A 16,811-nucleotide genomic window follows, 5' to 3' on the forward strand; every position below is an offset into this window, starting at 1 on the left:
AAAGCATATAAACTATTCACCTTCTCAAATATTAAATTCACGCCGATGCAAAACTAAAATACCTATAGCACAAGAGTTATTGAGTCCAGAACTTTGCAAAAACATGACCAAAAAAGTAGAATACAAACAACAGTTAAATACAGATTATTTTAATAAACGTGCAACAGACCATGCTCCTTTAGATAACAATAGTAACGTAACTGTTTACAACCATGTAACTAACACGTGGGAACCTGGTAAAATTGTAAATACTCATCAGTTCCCCAGATCATACGTTGTTAAAGATAGTTTAGGTAACACTCTCAGAAGGAACAGACATGATTTGCGGATGTCGCAAAACGAATATCAAGTAAAAGATCATGAATGTGAGAGCATATCTCAAAATAATGAAAAGACATTGCTTAACTTACCTCAAACCTCTGAAAGTGGACCTCAGCTGTCTTCCGATCTGCAAAACCCACCTTTCCAATGTGTTAAAGAGTCATATGTAACTACCCGCTCAGGTCGAACTATTAATAAACCTATTAAGCTAGATTTGTAAAGAGGAAGGATGTATAATATGTAGTTTTAAGATACTATAATATCTTATTCTGTAGTAGCACTCTGGTGCGTAGATTTAGAACTAGAACATGTCGTTGACTGCATCTACAGGCATGGTTATGTTGTGTTCCAATTAAATGTTATACTTGTGTGTCCTGTTTATTATTTTACCTAGAGACAGCGATACTAAATAATACATGTTCCGGTCTCTGAGCAATCAAATACTGTACGCCTCTACACTTGGAAATACGCTCTGGAGAACACTTACTCTAGGAAGCGCCTGAAAGATTCTCAAAGGCATTCCAATTTTTGCTAGCGCCCTTCTCGAGCTCTTTTAGAGTTCTAGACGCCCCACTCACGACTGGAGGGTCTAAAGGACACGTTTGAATTTAAATAAATAATTTTATAATGTGACCTACTATTTAAATGTTAATATTCGTCATTATGTTAAATTTCTAAATCATAATAAACATTTCGCTTTAATTAAATTGTAAATTTTATTCATGAATTAAGTAAATGTAACGTTAAGAAGTCGTTAATGTAAAGAAAATTTCAATAGAAAAGAGTTAATGAAGGGCCTTCTGGAGCTTCCTAACGCATTTTTCCTCCTGTAGACAGAGTGACGTCTAAGTGGTTCTTAAAAGGCGCTGATGTGAACTAGTTTCCGAGCTTTGTAAAACCTCCTTGCTCTCAAGAGCTTTCCAAAACTGTTCCAGCTTTGTATAGCTCTTGAAATAACACAGAAAGCAGAAAGCACGTAGACGATACCCGCCAGTTTTAGAAAGAACAGAGTTTTGGAAATCTCCAAGAAGTCTAGACTATGCTATGGAAATGGCTACGGAAATATGCCACTAAGTTTGCAAAGGATCTGATGCCAAAAATTTTGCGAACGAGATGATCTCTCTTTTACTAGATACTATATATTTCTACCAGAACTTAAAAACAAAAATCCTACACTAATTAGGAATGCAATAATAACAGCATATTTGAGCGTCGTCAGCTGTAGGGTTTTTCTGTTGAACTTGCTAGCGTGTACAATTTTTGTAAAACCATGGCGGAGTCGTCTGGTATAACAGATTTTGCGTCTATTTCGCCGACTGCCAAGCCCGGTTTGGCGCCTTCCGGTAGTGCCTGTACGTTCCTCGCGGTTTGCATACTTTCTTTCCAATTATCCAGCCACGAATCATTCTTCCTTTTCATTTCCTGAAACCAATGCTTTGAGTACACGCGTGCAAATAATTTATTTGGTTGTCTGTTGATCATGACAGTTTGGAAGTAGACAAATGGAGTCAGTTACCTGCTGTTGCGCGTATAAGTAGTTCCCTAAGTTGTTGGGGACATTCCGTTTGCTGGCCCCCGAGCCGGGCACCTGGCGCAAGGGCTGCGTGTTCAACTGAGGACCCAACTCCACGAGTACTTGAAAATCAGCCCGATTCCCTAATCTGAAACCCCACCCATACCTCGAATCGGTACCTGCAAATTAACGGTAGGTAACACTTTTGGAGTAGGTAGGGTAGCATCAGGGTTTACCTTTCTTTATCGTTGGTATATTTGAGTATATGACCGAAAGTAAGGATGGAAGCTCGTCCGGAACGATAAGTGCATGAACAGCTAAAAATTTAAGCAATGAATTAGTTCTTAGGACACCTCTAGTTGGTGTTTACCGATGCAGTTAATGAAAACTCCAATAATGGCACCATTCCTCATGGTAGATCAGAGAAATTGCAAGTGCTGGAAGAACTTTGGTCGGTTTGCACTTGAGATTCGCAAAAAGTTTATTGTCTTGATCTTCACTATTTTGCTATTAGAAGTGAATGTCACTTTTTATTAGCAATTTGCACAACACGTTTACGTAACAGCAAATTTACACGCACGTATTAACGATGAATTAAGTAAGAACTGTACCATACGATAACTAAAAGTAAATTTGAAACCAAATAGGTCACGAAGTTCGCTTAACTTTCCCTCCATGAATTTATCATTGACTGTTTTCTAAATTACTACACATGCGTCTTGGCGAGTGTCCTTGCGTCTAGAAACTAAAAAAATACATTAATGAGCGAGGGAAATTTTGCAATTAAAAAATACTGTGATTCATACGCATAAACCTTGAAGAAAGTTTGAAAAAAATTCTATTGCGGTATGGTGATGGTACCTATCTGCACCTTTTTTGAATTGTTCGCCTATAACTCTTCAATTAGGTATGCGTTTTTAGCAGGTTTGGAGCTTTGGAAATTGTAGTCATTTTTAAAGCGACTTGAAGCTTGACGATTTTTGCAAAATAAAAACACAGGCTCTCTTCGAAATCTTCGGCATCTTTGACATTTTTGCCTTTTTCCATTACGTCGCCTTATTGGATTTCTTACACTTTCTCTCTGTTACGTTAGCTTTTGTAGACCATTAGGCTGCTTGGCCTTAACGCCTAGCCCGTCGTCGACACTATTCGACATTTGCTCCGTAAAAATCCTAGAAAACTAATGGACAAAGAAACCTATGCGTGCGTTAACCGAAGAGGAAACGTAATTTGTTTGTTCTGACCGGGTCATCGAGGACGCATTGGAAGGACAGTTACTGCAGTAAGCACCTGAGAAGAGGCGAAGCTACGGTTTCTTGAAGTCAAAACTTTCCCAAATCTGTGGTGGAGTATCCTGTATATAATTTAATAGAATATTGTTTGTTTTTAGTTTTAAGGTTGGTAATAATCAAGATGTCTTCGTACTAGAATTATTCAATAAAGGTAAGTTGTGGAATATTTTTATTTCTTTTTACTGCGGCTACCACATGTGGGGGCAATGGTATGGATCCCGGGGCCTCCATAAGTACTCCATCGAGTGAGTAAGCAAAAAGCAGTGGTAAATTGTGGAACGGAAGGAGCCTTTTTCACTCCTGTTGCGTGATCTCTCCACACTTCCTTCGAGCCCCTTCAACGTATGCTTCACAATTACTTTGAAACCTTTCCTCGTGCTTTCTTGGAGCCGTCTTCGTCACGCATACTTTGAACAAGCACGTTTGCTTCGCACCTCCTTCTATCCCTCTTTGTCCCCCTCTTCGCGCCTGTTTCGACCCCTCTCCCCTCCTCTTCTGATTCTTCTTCACGCCTCGTTCGAATCTACCTACTTATATCGTCTTTTTCGAGCCTTTGGTACTCGTGCCTCACGATGTCTTCGAGTCATTTCCACGCCTGCTTAAAATTTCTGCACGCCTGCTTCGAATCCTTTTCATGGGTTTCTTCACAAAGCTTTCCAACTTTTTATACACGTTTTTTGAGTACAACATCAGGGCGTGGGCGGTCAGGTCGGAGATACGCGGCCTTAAGGAGATCTTCGTCCATCCCGACTACAGCAGTCAGCAGACCGTCGGACGGAGACGTTGCGATCCTGGTGATGTACAAGCCGGTCGAGTTCACCGAGAAGATTACGCCGGTGTGTCTGTGGAGCGAAACGGAGGAGACCATCGTCGGCAGCGAGGGGACGGTCGTCGGCTGGGGACGCGACGAGTGGCCAAATAAATATTTAACTCGCAGTCGTTCTTTTGAGCCCAAGTTTTTAAATGTGATATTAATGTAGTATTTTGTGATATTTTTCTAAAAAATGTTACAATAGGTACTTCTTATTGACACCAAGAACCCCCTTAAATAACAAAATTTGAACCCAGAACTTAAAATTTACATATTTGACTCAGTTAGAAAACTTTCATTATTTAATATTGAAATTAAAGAATAGAGACTGACTTCCCCTAACTAACCCCTTTTCCAATATTACACAGATACAAAATAATGCATCGTTCACGCTATTGTTCGGTTTCAAACTCAACATTTCAAAGATAAAGAAGCCAAAACAATCATTTAGTCGTCCAACTTTGGAAATATTGGTTTACCCTTCCATTATAATTCTAGGAAATTGAGGTAGAATAATGGGACTAGAATCTGAGCTCGTAGGCGAAGGGCGCCATTTGTATTTTCAAAGAACTCCTACTAAAAATCTAGATTTAATAAAATTTTGAAATGATCAGTCCGCCTAATCCCCACTTTCTTATATCTTTACAACATGCGCCTACAAAATGAGCAATTGAGTAGGTACATATCCTTTCCCAATCCTGCGTTTATTAAAGGCAATCAGCCAGAAAGCGACATTAGCAGATTCCTGCAAGTTGTGCCAGAACACTCGGCGTAGGCTGCTCCCAGCATGATTCTAGAAACGGACCCAACTCATTAGCAATGGTAACGTAAAACATTGAATAAGCACTTTGAAGAAGTATAACTACATAGGAAATTGGTGTAAGGTATGTTGCATACACTGCAAAGTGGTTAATTACCACAAATATTGAAGGATATTTGGCCTCGGGCGGTAAATAATGACTATTTTAAACAGGGAAACCAGTTATACTTAGGGGTCCTTTGTTTTCCTTGTTTATCGGAGTTGAACAGTGTTGTCATATTTACCAGATCCTTATATAGAGATAGGTAAAGTTTGATTGTTTATTATGATGGTCCTTAGAACAGTTCTTGTTGTTTTCTTATTAGATTAAACTACATTTTGTACTTTATTTATTGTTCCTTATGATCTTACATTTCAGATTGATCCTCCCTTACATAATATTGTTATTGGCATTGAATAAAAGCTTATTCAATATTTTAATCTAGTTTATTCAAACTCAAAGCTCTTGCCAAAAATCTGGCAACGTTGGAATTTTAAAGAAGTAAAGAAATCTGCAAAGTCGGTAACTAGCTTTAAATTTGTGGTTCACTTTCCCCCACAACAGAGGGACGACAGAATCCTGGGTAATTTTCTTATTTCATCAGTTAACACGGGCGTTATACTTCTTTAAGGTGCTTATTCAATGCGTAAAAGCTATTTATTTTGCGTTATCTCTCGTTATAGACAGCTAGACGGGCGCCAACTACTTTTCTGGATAGTACATTTCGCCTGCGTATTGGACCATTCATATCGGTATAGGTAATGTACCAGAAGCGTGTTGAAAAAAGGAGGACGGAAGAATCCTGAGAACATCTAACAGAAGAAATTGAAGAATCTGAACAATTGAAAACGAACAAACCGAGAAGCCTTATTGATCGGAAGAATCGGAAATAAAATTTTATTCTTCGAGATTTGTTCGCCTTCCTTTTTCTGAATCCCTCCTTCATAACTCCTGTTTACCACGCCTCCATCGAGCTTCATTCACGTACGTTTTGATATTTTTTTATGTCTCAATTTTCTATTCTTTTTGGCCCCCTTCTCGCGCTTGTTTCGATCTTCACGGTTCGTTCAAGCTTGTTTTGCCCTATCTTTAAGCATTATTCGCGCCTTTCTTTAGTCCTCTTCACGAGCTATTCGAGCTTTCTTTACAATCCCATTGAGGTCTCTTCACGATTCTTTCGAGTATTCTTCACGCCCGCTTGTAGACACGCCTTCTTGGAATTTTCTTCCTCGGTCTTTCGAGTTTTCCCCATTTGAGCTTTTTTCACGATTCCTTTCGTCGCGCATCTTTCAGTCTTCATCACGGACCATTTCAGCACATTCTTTGAGCCTTTTCACGATTCTATCAAGCGAGATCTTCTCGGTTCCTCTATAGAGCCTTTTTGGCGCTTCTGTCTAGTCTCTCTATAGCCTTGTTCACGTCTCTTTTCGTTCTTCGTCATGTCTTCTTCCAGTTTTTTTCAAGGCCTCCATTGAGTAGTTTTTACGCTTGCTTCTAACTTTCTATACTTACGCCCTTTTCTCTTTTTTCGTGTCTATTACAAGCGTATAACACATCTTCACGTATGGTGTTGTTTATGTTTCCGTCGAGCCCCTCTTCCACTTTCTTTCGATATTCCTTCACGCCAGTTGTTTTCTTTTAAGCCTTCTTCACACCTCTTTTGAGCATTTACCACGCCTTTTTCAATCCTTCTTTACGCCACTTTCAGGTCCTCTTCAGCAGTCTTTCTAACATCCTTTACGTCTAACGTGTCTTCTGAGTTTGTATTGTATTTAACCCCCAGGTTCTATGCTAACTTCACACTACAAAAACACGGAAATAAGGTCAACCCGGCAACGTTTAAAAATGGCCACTCGAATGATGACCCCCTCCAAAATTAAACAAGATCCCGCTTAAATTTTAAAAGTGGCACGTGAACAAACACCTAAGGCAGGGCCCCCTTACGTTAGTTGTAAACAACGTGAAGTACACTAAGGAAGGAACGTAAAATAAAACACAAAAATTGTTTGTTTAATAATGATCGTTATTATTAAGATTTTGAAAACCTGGAAATTTAGTCGATGTACATTATTAATATAAGCAAAGCAAGCAAAGTCAAAAGATGTCGTACTCTCGCAAAAGTAACTGCCAATGGTAAAAAGAGTACGACGGAGAAAAACCTTGCAGTTCAAAAATTAGTTAACAAAATAATTTGTAAAATTATCAAGTTTAAGCAGTGGTTAACAAAGATAGTAAATGCATATACATCAAGTTGGTTACACCAAAGGTTAAAAACAAATTTTGCGAACAATGGGTCAGGTAAGCAGATACGATCACCGACTAGAGTAATGATAATCGAATGCTTACTGCCACTTAGGCAACCAACCGTACACTATCTAAAATGGCAACCTTGAAGTGGAACATTTCCGGCGGAAATTCGTCACGCATTGTCGTCTTTACTTCGGCGTTACAGTAGTTACGTAGTTCAGTCGCCAGGTTGCGAAATTTACCCTTACTGGTGGGAGATTGCGCTTATGCAGCTTCTGTCTTCCCAGTGGACCAGATATTTTGCTGGCAGTATCCAGTATTTACGTCCCACCAATGCCAATGTGAGTTGGCTCCCGCTACGAAGAGGGTTCTGGCACGGCATCCTTTACAATTAGTGTTACTAAGTGACTTCTTGGAGGCTGCATTCGTTAATCTGCCCTACAGCTTAGTAGTCCCATTGCTTCCAGGAAGGAACTGAGTGTCTTGAGCTTGAGGGTTTGTTTGGTTACTGTGAACAGCTGGACCGCCAGTACAGTACTGATGCACAGAGCCCCAACTATGGTAGACTGTCAGTTGTCTATAACTTGATCGGTGCCACCTTAGATTTTGCCGTTAATTTGGAGGTTTTTATTTGCCTATTTCCACACAATCTTTGGTTGGCATCATCTCGTTCTGGCTTTTTCTTGAACTGGAACTCGCCGAGGCGTGAAACACCACTCGTAATGTTGTGGTGGAGCTTTCTTCGCATGGTGGGGAATGTAGTATTTTGTAGGTGCCTCGACTCATCCATTTCGAGGCACCATACCTATGCCTCAGCTCTTCATACTCTCGCAGGAAAACCTGGATTCCGTCTGTAGAAGGCGAGCGGTTGATTATTATCCATACGTCATCGCTATACGGCGACAAAGGCTTTTTTACACTTTTTAGAGCTTTTCCAAAAAATTCTAAAGCATATAGAGTCCTTTAGGCTCACCTATAGGCCTGGAAAGGACCTACCGGCTCCGAAGAAACTCTGGGAAGCGGGGGAATGCTCGGGAAAATGTTCTAAACGATTTTCAGATGTCTTTGTAGTTCGACGCGTTAACTCATAGAGGTCGCCAGACAATTTGAATTATCGACACATTAAATTTAAAATGCCGTTTATGAAATAAATAATACGTACGTCCTCTGCATTACATTTACAGCGTTTATAATTAATAGTTTTATATTCCATTAGTGCTAAACCAATATCGTTAATTCCTATTCCAAATTCTTTGCACCCGATCAGAGCCGGTGTGGTACAATTTACCTACTGGTTATTCTATCGTTTTACATGCTTCATAAACTAGAACTCTACCATATATTGCCATTGTTAGTGTAATTATGGTAATTACTTGTTTTACTAGACGTTGTAAAATGCTATTTCCCCAGGTCAAGTATTCAGAATGGGGTATGTAGTGGTCGCCGTAGTCACAACTTAGAATCCATAATGGCGGCGTGTAATAAGAATTTGTGTTTTGTATCTTTCGTTTTGTGTGTGACTAAAATTTAAATGCGACTTCGTCCAACATAAAAATGTAAGTAAGCGATTTGGCAGTTTCTTTATTGTTTACTTATAAGGACTTGGCATACGTGAGCATCCGTTACTTTTCGAATTGCGATAATTTTGTGGTTAGATTTATAGGCAATTTTGGTCAAATTCGAATGTTTTTCACCGAGCGAAAGAAAAAATGTAGCCTCCGGTTAAACTAAATCGATAGGCAATGCTTATTGTTAATTAATGCGTTCAATTGTTCTTTTGTTGTCGTCGGTCATTTTTCGCATTGCCGTTAATACCTAATTGCATTTGTTTTTGTAATACTATACGTTGCCTACTTCGATAAGGACGTGTTGCACGTTGTAATTTCATATCTGGGAAGATGTCGCCTCAATTAATTCTCTAATTAAATTAAAATCACCTCCAATCACTGCATCAAATCTATTTATAAGCTCTGCACCAAAATTCCAACTTCTTTTATTTTCGTCGTCGCATTCCCTCAAGTCTTTTAAGTTAAGACCCATTTTTGCTTTGCACTATAGCAACCTTAATCTCTTTTTTATAATAATAATAATAAAGCGACCTTGGGTTGTCGGTAGTGGCACAAAACATATACAGGGTGGTCCAACTAAAATTTGCCGTTCACTGTGCCAGTTTAAATGCATATAGAGGTCTATAGTTAGCAATGAACACACGTCATCATCGGTATGCGTATAACCAAAGGCGAGCCCTCTAACAAAGTTATCAACGAACGGCGTTACGAAAAAAATAATGTGGACGCCATTTCTATAATTTCTTACAAATTTTGCGAAATTTGGAAATGTGCTACGCATGACTTTCTACACATTTCCGCACATTTCTATATTTCGCAACAGATTTCCAATGCTTATGAAATATTTCCAATATTTCCGAAGCATTTTTGAGATATTTTCTGAAGCATTTACAATAGTATATTGAAAGACAAGTGTTACAATGCGACCTATTGTAATACGACTATCTTGTGGCACGAGTGGCGACGCGAAGCGTAGCCACGAGTGTCCGCAAGATAGGAGTATTACAATAAAGCATTGTAACACGCGTTTTTCATACTATTTTTTCTATTTCGGTGCTTTAATTTAATTTAAAAAAATCATTATCAGAAACTATAGGGAACATTAGAACTAACATGTTTTATGTTGGGAACACTTTTTATGCCTTTAAGTTTTAGGTTGGCAGCGTAGTAAGACTGACATTTTGAAGTTCAAACATGGAAGTACACAACGAAGTACCTACTTGTACTAACTAGTAACTGCCAACTTAAGAGATGAGTTACCAAAAAAAACCGACTATAATCACTGTCTTTGTACAACTGTTTTCGGCCGAAAACAGTTGTACAAAATCATCATTGTGACACCGAAATAGAAAAAATTCTTTAAACATTCTAGAAAAAATGTCATGCACTTTTTCGACATATTCAGTAGTATCGTACAAAATTTCTAAAAAAATTCTGCAATTTCTTAAACATTTCTAAATATAATGTGCGAGGTGCACTTTATTTTTAGACCTTTATATCAAGCGTGGTAGAATGAGGTGTTTTTGATCTTAATTCACAGAGTATCTACTAGAGGAATTAAAATTTTCTCTGGTCACCAGCAGAACATTATCCATGATTCTAAGCTCAAGTCAAGCCAAGTGATCCCTTTCATAACTAAATTTACCTTCGTTTTATAATCATCTTGGCACACCTAGGTTGAAAATCAAACAATTTATGTACTTAAATGGAAGAAGCTTCATAAACTGACTTTCTTGATCTGATAAAATAATTAAAATAAACTATTAAAACACAACGACTCCGCAGCTTCGATAACGGCAACTGAAAAATAAACAAAATCTTTCCAGTAATTTGAACCAATCGCGTCATATCCCCACGACTCACTGGCGCCTCAAGCTTTTAAACGTATTTAAAAAGCAGGACCTTATTACAGGATCGCTCGTCCACTCAACGCAACCAAAAAATGTAAGAAATCCTGCGTAAGACCACTATCGTCTAAGATCGTCACAATCGAGACAAAGCCTAATCGGTAAAAAATAGATGTCAAAATCTTATTCCACAATTGCCCTTGACGAGAAAATCGGTGGAAAATCCTGGACCTCGTAAATGAATGCGGCTTTGATTTTGCAATTTCCACGCGATTGCACAAAATTACACAACACGCCGGCAAGCAAAAAATGATATTTGCGAACAAATAGCGGCAGTCGTACGACTGATTACGATATTTTTCTAATTTGCTTGCTCGAAAAATTAAACACAAGGTGTTCATATAGGATTGTATATATTTAATGAAAAAAATCAAATAAGTAGTGAAAGGGTCCCATTTCCTATTTCTAGTTTTTACATTAGTAAGGGATTGGGGTAAAAAATAATGCCCCCCCCCCCCATTCACTTTTTTTACGGAAATACGAAATACACGTTTTAGAGCACCAGGAATCCGAATCAAACAAAACCTTGATGATGTCTGTCTGTCGATCTGTAGTCTCATTTCCTTCGGATGGAATTGGAAATAGAAACGATAAATAAATAGCGGGTTACATACGATACTTTTGAGACAAGCATTTTTGCTTTGATAAGATATCAGTTTCAGGGGATGATTTATGGCGGTTTAACTGCGCCTGCGTAAGCAAGACGATTAGGGGTGTAGCGATCATTTCTTTTGCGAGTCGCAGTTAACTACCAGTTTCGTAATTTTATTTTGAATATCACGTCATTAATTTATATGCAGGGTGTCGCATTTATGTTGAGACAGTTCATTATTGCGGAAACTGGCAGTGATATCAAAAAATGATTTATATAAAATATTCTTATTATGGAAGGGCCCATTTAATGATGCTATGCACATTTTCACATAACTGTCTCTTAAGGGTCAAGGGCAACCTAATTTTTTCAAATAGAAATCTAACTATTCTACATCGGAGAATAGTAATCTTTCGTTTTTTACCTACACGTACCATGTACTGGAGACACTCTTTGAAAAGCGCGGTTTTGGTTTGAGCTAAGAAGCTGTTTTATCAAGAATTTGGCACATTTTTTTCTCGCATTTTTTTATGGGACCCCTTCCATGGTTTTCGAGATCCCTGTGTTAGACACCCTTATCTTGGACACAGCGTATACAATTCACTGACTATAACAAAAACGACCGCTAATTCCGCCAACCACGTGCGGACTTTTACCATTCCACCAAAATCAAATTCGACCCTTTAATTTTTTACACCCTGTAGACTTTCTATGATAGTAATGACTAAGTATTAGAATCTGAATTCAAATCAATCTGTATAAAATCCCAGAGCAATTCCGGTCTAAAAACCACATGTCTAATTATACGGACAAAAGACGATTCCCTACCCCTATTCACTATTTTAAGAGAAGTAGTGTAATAAAGTAGGGATTCCACTGTTTTGGGTGATTGAACGTCTCTGTTGTGTATACAAGTGCTCTGCATTTAGTACAAACAGTTTTTGAGGTGGAGGCATAAACGTATGGAGAAGGTAGGCGAACAAGATAAGGTAGGAATTTAATTCTAGTTCAGTAAATAACGCAAAAGATTAAAGAGAATCCAGCCGATAAATTTCGCTAAGCCCAGCGCTGATAACGTACCGCTGACAAGGAGAAAACAAGCAGTGAGTGAATTTTAAAACTTATTTTACCAGCTTTCGAGGAGTCGAACGAGTTGGTGACTTATCGCGATACAAATGAATACCGAACGCTCCTCAAGATCTTCACGCATCCCTCATTTTTACAGCTACGTAGCTGAAAAACAATAGCGACCTTTCTTATATCCTTAAGAACATGTGCTTCAACTTTCAAAACGATCGTACACACGGACAGACAGCAATACAAAATTATAAGTATATGCGAATATTTTAATTTAATTTAAATCTGGAGGATTCCATTACGAATTAACCCGGAATTGGTTTATTTAATCGGAATTTGTTATTTTAGTGTCTATTTTTCCATTTTGAATTGTTTTTAATTGCATAATTTCTTGTTTCTATGTTATCGTTCGTGCGAATTTGTTTATTTAAATTGTAAGATGTAAAAATTGCGTTATTTAAAATTAAGGAACATCTGGCAAGTGACTTGAGGATCCCGGCGTATGAAGAACCTGAGCTGGTTGGCGGTAATCTTCTTGAACTTGGGCGTTCGGCGCCCGTTCCAACCTGGAAATTAGCGCCATTCGCCGCGAGAGAGTTGAAGAAGAAATTTAGTGATAAAAGAGTAAATGATGGGGAAAAAGAGTGCTAGTAGAGTTAACTTGAGACCTTGCAGCAGAAGAGAGTGTTTAAACTGGAGACTTTCTGCTTTATTGAGGTTGTTTCCTCTTGGTCCTGGCAAGAACATTCCACTTGGGTATGCGTGGTTTTTCCTAATCGCTCGCCCACTAAAGACCAAGACAGCGCCGTTTAACTCCACGCATGCCCTTAGGTACGACCCGACAGCTGGTACATGATGCAATATTAGAACAGCCGTCACTTTCGATCATTCGCCTATTCGCCGCCTGGGGACGTGCCAGTTCCGGGCACACTGTATATAAGGCTTCAAATCACAGCATAAGACGAATGCTATGTTCCTAATTAGGTGATTGTATTGGAATGACGCACGTAATTAACCTACGTCACCTAAATGTACGCGTCCTTTGTTGTCTTCGTCCTTAAAGAACTAGACCAAGTCACCAAGATGTCTAAAAGGCATTACGTAAACGAAGCCAGTGCGTTCGAAAAACCCAGTTACCCGTTCGACTTCCTGAATTTCTTTACCTTTAACAATAAATTCCTCTCGATTGTATGCAGTTAGTTATTGTATTAGAACGATTCCCACGTTTTCTATCTTTTCTGCCTTACTACTTTACTTCTGTGTTAATTTTGTGAACTGGAAGAGCCAGTTGAGTAACTTAACCGTACGTGTACTCGTGTCGTCTTGTTGACGCAATTTTCGTACGGGGACGTGACGCGATAAAACAAATTCGTTTTTGATGATTGCCAAAGTGCTCGTTTTTTTTTTGCTTACTTTGCAGTACTTAATGCGGCCCGAACTGAAGAGAAAATCGATTGACATTCTGACCTAGTTTTTGGTAAATGGAAATATCGCATGTAAGTATAGATTGCGTTGCGATTTACGTGAGAAAATTGACCATAATACATCTTCCGATATAGACAGCGTGAAAACGTTCAAGAACCGGGTATTTTTGAGATATAAGTCTGTCTGTCCACCTTGATGTAGGTAACAGTTGTTTTTAATGTTAGACTTTTTCCGGTGTAGCTAATGTAGCTAATATACATAATCAAAATTTGAACAAACCCCGCCAGCCGTTATCTCAGAAAATTGCCAACGTACGTACGTATCGTGTGTTCTACTTTGGTTGAGACTGTACTGTAGCTCACCATTCACCAATAGATATATTTCTTCCAATCGTCCTTTGTGAGTACCGTCCTCCGGCAGTCTGTTCTTGAGATATAAGGAATTATTTATATCTGGAGGAGGTTATGGTTGGTTAAAATTAAATCCTTTCGTCGAGACCTTTCATTAGAGTACCATGAAGGACAGTTTCCCCCCCGCACAATCCCCTGTTACCACCCACTGGAAAATAAAGGCAAATAAATAAACAAAAATCTGAAACCAGTTGGTTGTTGCATGTAAAAGTTATGCACGTTTTACATTCATAGCAGCATCCCAGGAAAAAATTCATGGGAGCCCCCCCCCCTCCCTTGAGACAACGAAATTTGATGGCCGTCTGGTACACCTTCAAGTATAGCCTACATACTGCAAAAATTCCAGGACTAGGATCGTTCCCCTAGAAGTAATTAAAAACCGCAGAAGTGGGTCCGGACGAACGGACAGACGGACTGATGAACGGATAAAACGCAAAAAATAGCAAATTTTTTTTAATCTTAAAAAATGCGCTAGAATGGTTGGGATACATCAATGCAATCAGGAAAAAGCCGGCAAAAAATTGACGTTAAGATATACAGGGGGCCCAGGGGCCGAGATGTGGATGGAACAGATACACAGACGACGGAAAATCGAGTACGTAAGCGTTACCTTCACTTCGTTGTGTTACGCTAAAAACAGCGAAGATACACTCCAGCTAGCACTCCAGTCTCAATCAAAATAGGACACACGGTCATTTTCAAGGAAAGCCAAATTTTTCTAAAAACATTCTCCCCTCCCCTCCCACCATGCGGTACTTCCATAACAAGTCATTGAAAACAAACACTCGGGGATAGTGCTACTTATAATTTCTAGCGAGGGCTGAATTCCTCCTTTTACTTAACAAGATTCGGACGAGGAGCTATGTAGACTAAAAACCGAATTGTTTTAAAAAATGTATCCTCCCCCTCCTCCATGCGGTCTTTGAAGTACTTCCAAATTAGAAACATTATTTATCTAAATGTTTAAGTTTTAATTTTTAATCGGTTAACGAGAGTTTATGAGGAGAAACGAAAGTTTGAAATTATCCCCCCCCCCCTCCAATGCGCACATTGTAACACTTCAACATTGGAAATCAATGTAGTTCTTTTAATGTCTTATTTGTCTTAAATGGAAATACAATTTGTTTAATAACTCCCCCTTTTCCAAAATGGAAACAAATTATGCATATAAATCTTGTAATAATAAGACTACCTAGAATTTATGGCGAGTGTTGAATTGTGTAATTGCCCCCCCCCCTCTAATGCGTTCTTTGAAATACTTTAAAATGTAATTAGATTCGGATGGCGTTATCTACAATTGTTTTTTTAATAACCCCCCCCCCCCCGGCCCTTCCTCGGCCCACGGTCGATATAATGTTCTTAACGACTTTTTATTTAATTGGGCGGAATCATTCACTGCAATGGCGCTCTCTTGAATGTTCAAGGAACCCGAATTTTTTAATAATATTGTCCCCCCTTCCCCTCCCCAACCACGCGGCCTTTGAAGCACTGCAAATTGGAAACAAATGTTAAAAAAAAGTTGTTGTGTGATTCGGTTGTTCGAAATTTTGAGGAAAGCTGAAATTTTGGCTCCTGCCCCCTCCCCACCACGCGGACGCAATGGTAAAACGAATTATTGGCATAAATTTTTAAATAAACGGTGATTAATAGACTCAGGTGCTCCCTAGAATTTCTGGCAACTGTCCCCCATGCGGAGTGTGAAATCACTTCAAAATGAAAAATCGGCGTAATACTCTTATTGAATTTAATTTTTCTCCTTTTTAAGGAAATCCGAATTTTGCTATCTAGTTTTTTGAAAAAATTGCCCCCCTCGCCCCTTCCATGCGAATTTTGTACTATTTCGAAATTGGAAACGAATGTCGATACAACTTTTTAATAAGATGTGGGGTTAATCGACTTTTAACCCCCCCCCCCCCTCACCCAAGCAAATCATCGATATAAATCTTTTAATAAAATGTGATTCATAGATTCAGATGGTGGTTTTGCTACCCTCTCATGAGAGGAGAGGGTGTACACTAAAAATCTAAAAGTAATTTTAAAGAATCCCCGAAAATTCTGAAAATTGTATAAAATTGTAGTGTGTCCATGTGCGTTCAGAAAAATTCTAGAAAAGTTGAAAAAAAATTCTAAAAAATCTAGAAAACTTCTATAGTGATTTTCTTCTCGCGTTAAACCACTTCAAATTGTGTGCACACTAACATTCTAAAAATTTGAAAAATTGTAAACATTTCTAAAAAATGCTAGAAAATTCTGCCCCCCCCTCCCCCCGGGCGGTATTTGAAGTACTTCAAAATTGGAAATAAAATTATCGATATAAATCTTTCAAGAAAAGGTGATTAAATAAACTCGGAATACACCTAGAATTTGAGAGGCCTGAAGGTTTATTTAGATGTGCAGAAAATACCAGGGTATTTTCTGCACGTATAAAATAAACCTGACAAGGTTTCAAGGTTTTTAAAAAAATATTTAAGAAGAGCGTAGAAATATCTGGATGACGTCTAAAAAGGACACTAGCGATAAATATCCCAGAATATCTATTCCAGAAAATGTACATGAAAACAATGTTTTTGAATTTCAAGAAAGGCGATTGTAATAGGTTTCCTAAATGCGGGTGTAAAATTTTTTGTTTGCTCCCCCCTTTCAAAAATATACCCCCCACCACCACCATGCGTATTTTGTAGTAATTCCAAATTGGAAGCCAATTATTTATATAAACCTTTTAATAAAAGGTGATTAATAGACTCGGATGGTGGTACCTAAAATTTCTGGGGAGGGTAGACTTTTTGATCCCCCCTCCCTTCTTCCTCCCAGGACTTGAACATAATTGGAAACGAATGATCGATATAAC

The 16,811-nt window shown here is 38.6% G+C and overlaps 2 protein-coding genes across 2 annotated transcripts in view; one reads left to right on the plus strand and one right to left on the minus strand.

Moving 5' to 3' along the window:
• Positions 1–1,439: 1,439 nt before the first annotated feature.
• LOC116176541 lies at positions 1,440–2,579 on the minus strand. The gene is made up of 4 exons (XM_031495148.1): positions 2,205–2,579; positions 2,071–2,151; positions 1,838–2,013; positions 1,440–1,743 (listed from the first exon to the last, which is right to left on the minus strand). The coding sequence occupies exons 1-4, from the start codon at positions 2,245–2,247 to the stop codon at positions 1,537–1,539; spliced, it is 507 nt and encodes a 168-aa protein (XP_031351008.1). The 5' UTR covers positions 2,248–2,579; the 3' UTR covers positions 1,440–1,536.
• A 5,823-nt stretch (positions 2,580–8,402) lies between these two features.
• LOC116176325 (mitogen-activated protein kinase-binding protein 1-like) overlaps positions 8,403–16,811 on the plus strand; it is a 33,380-nt gene continuing 24,971 nt past the window's right edge. Inside the window, exon 1 of the mRNA XM_031494825.1 lies at positions 8,403–8,540. The gene's annotated coding sequence lies outside the window, so the exon portion shown is untranslated. The remainder of the gene's footprint in view (positions 8,541–16,811) is intronic.

Source organism: Photinus pyralis, unplaced genomic scaffold (genome assembly GCF_008802855.1).
Source record: "Photinus pyralis isolate 1611_PpyrPB1 unplaced genomic scaffold, Ppyr1.3 Ppyr1.4_LG7, whole genome shotgun sequence".
In the NCBI taxonomy this organism is placed as follows: Eukaryota; Metazoa; Arthropoda; class Insecta; order Coleoptera; family Lampyridae; genus Photinus; species Photinus pyralis.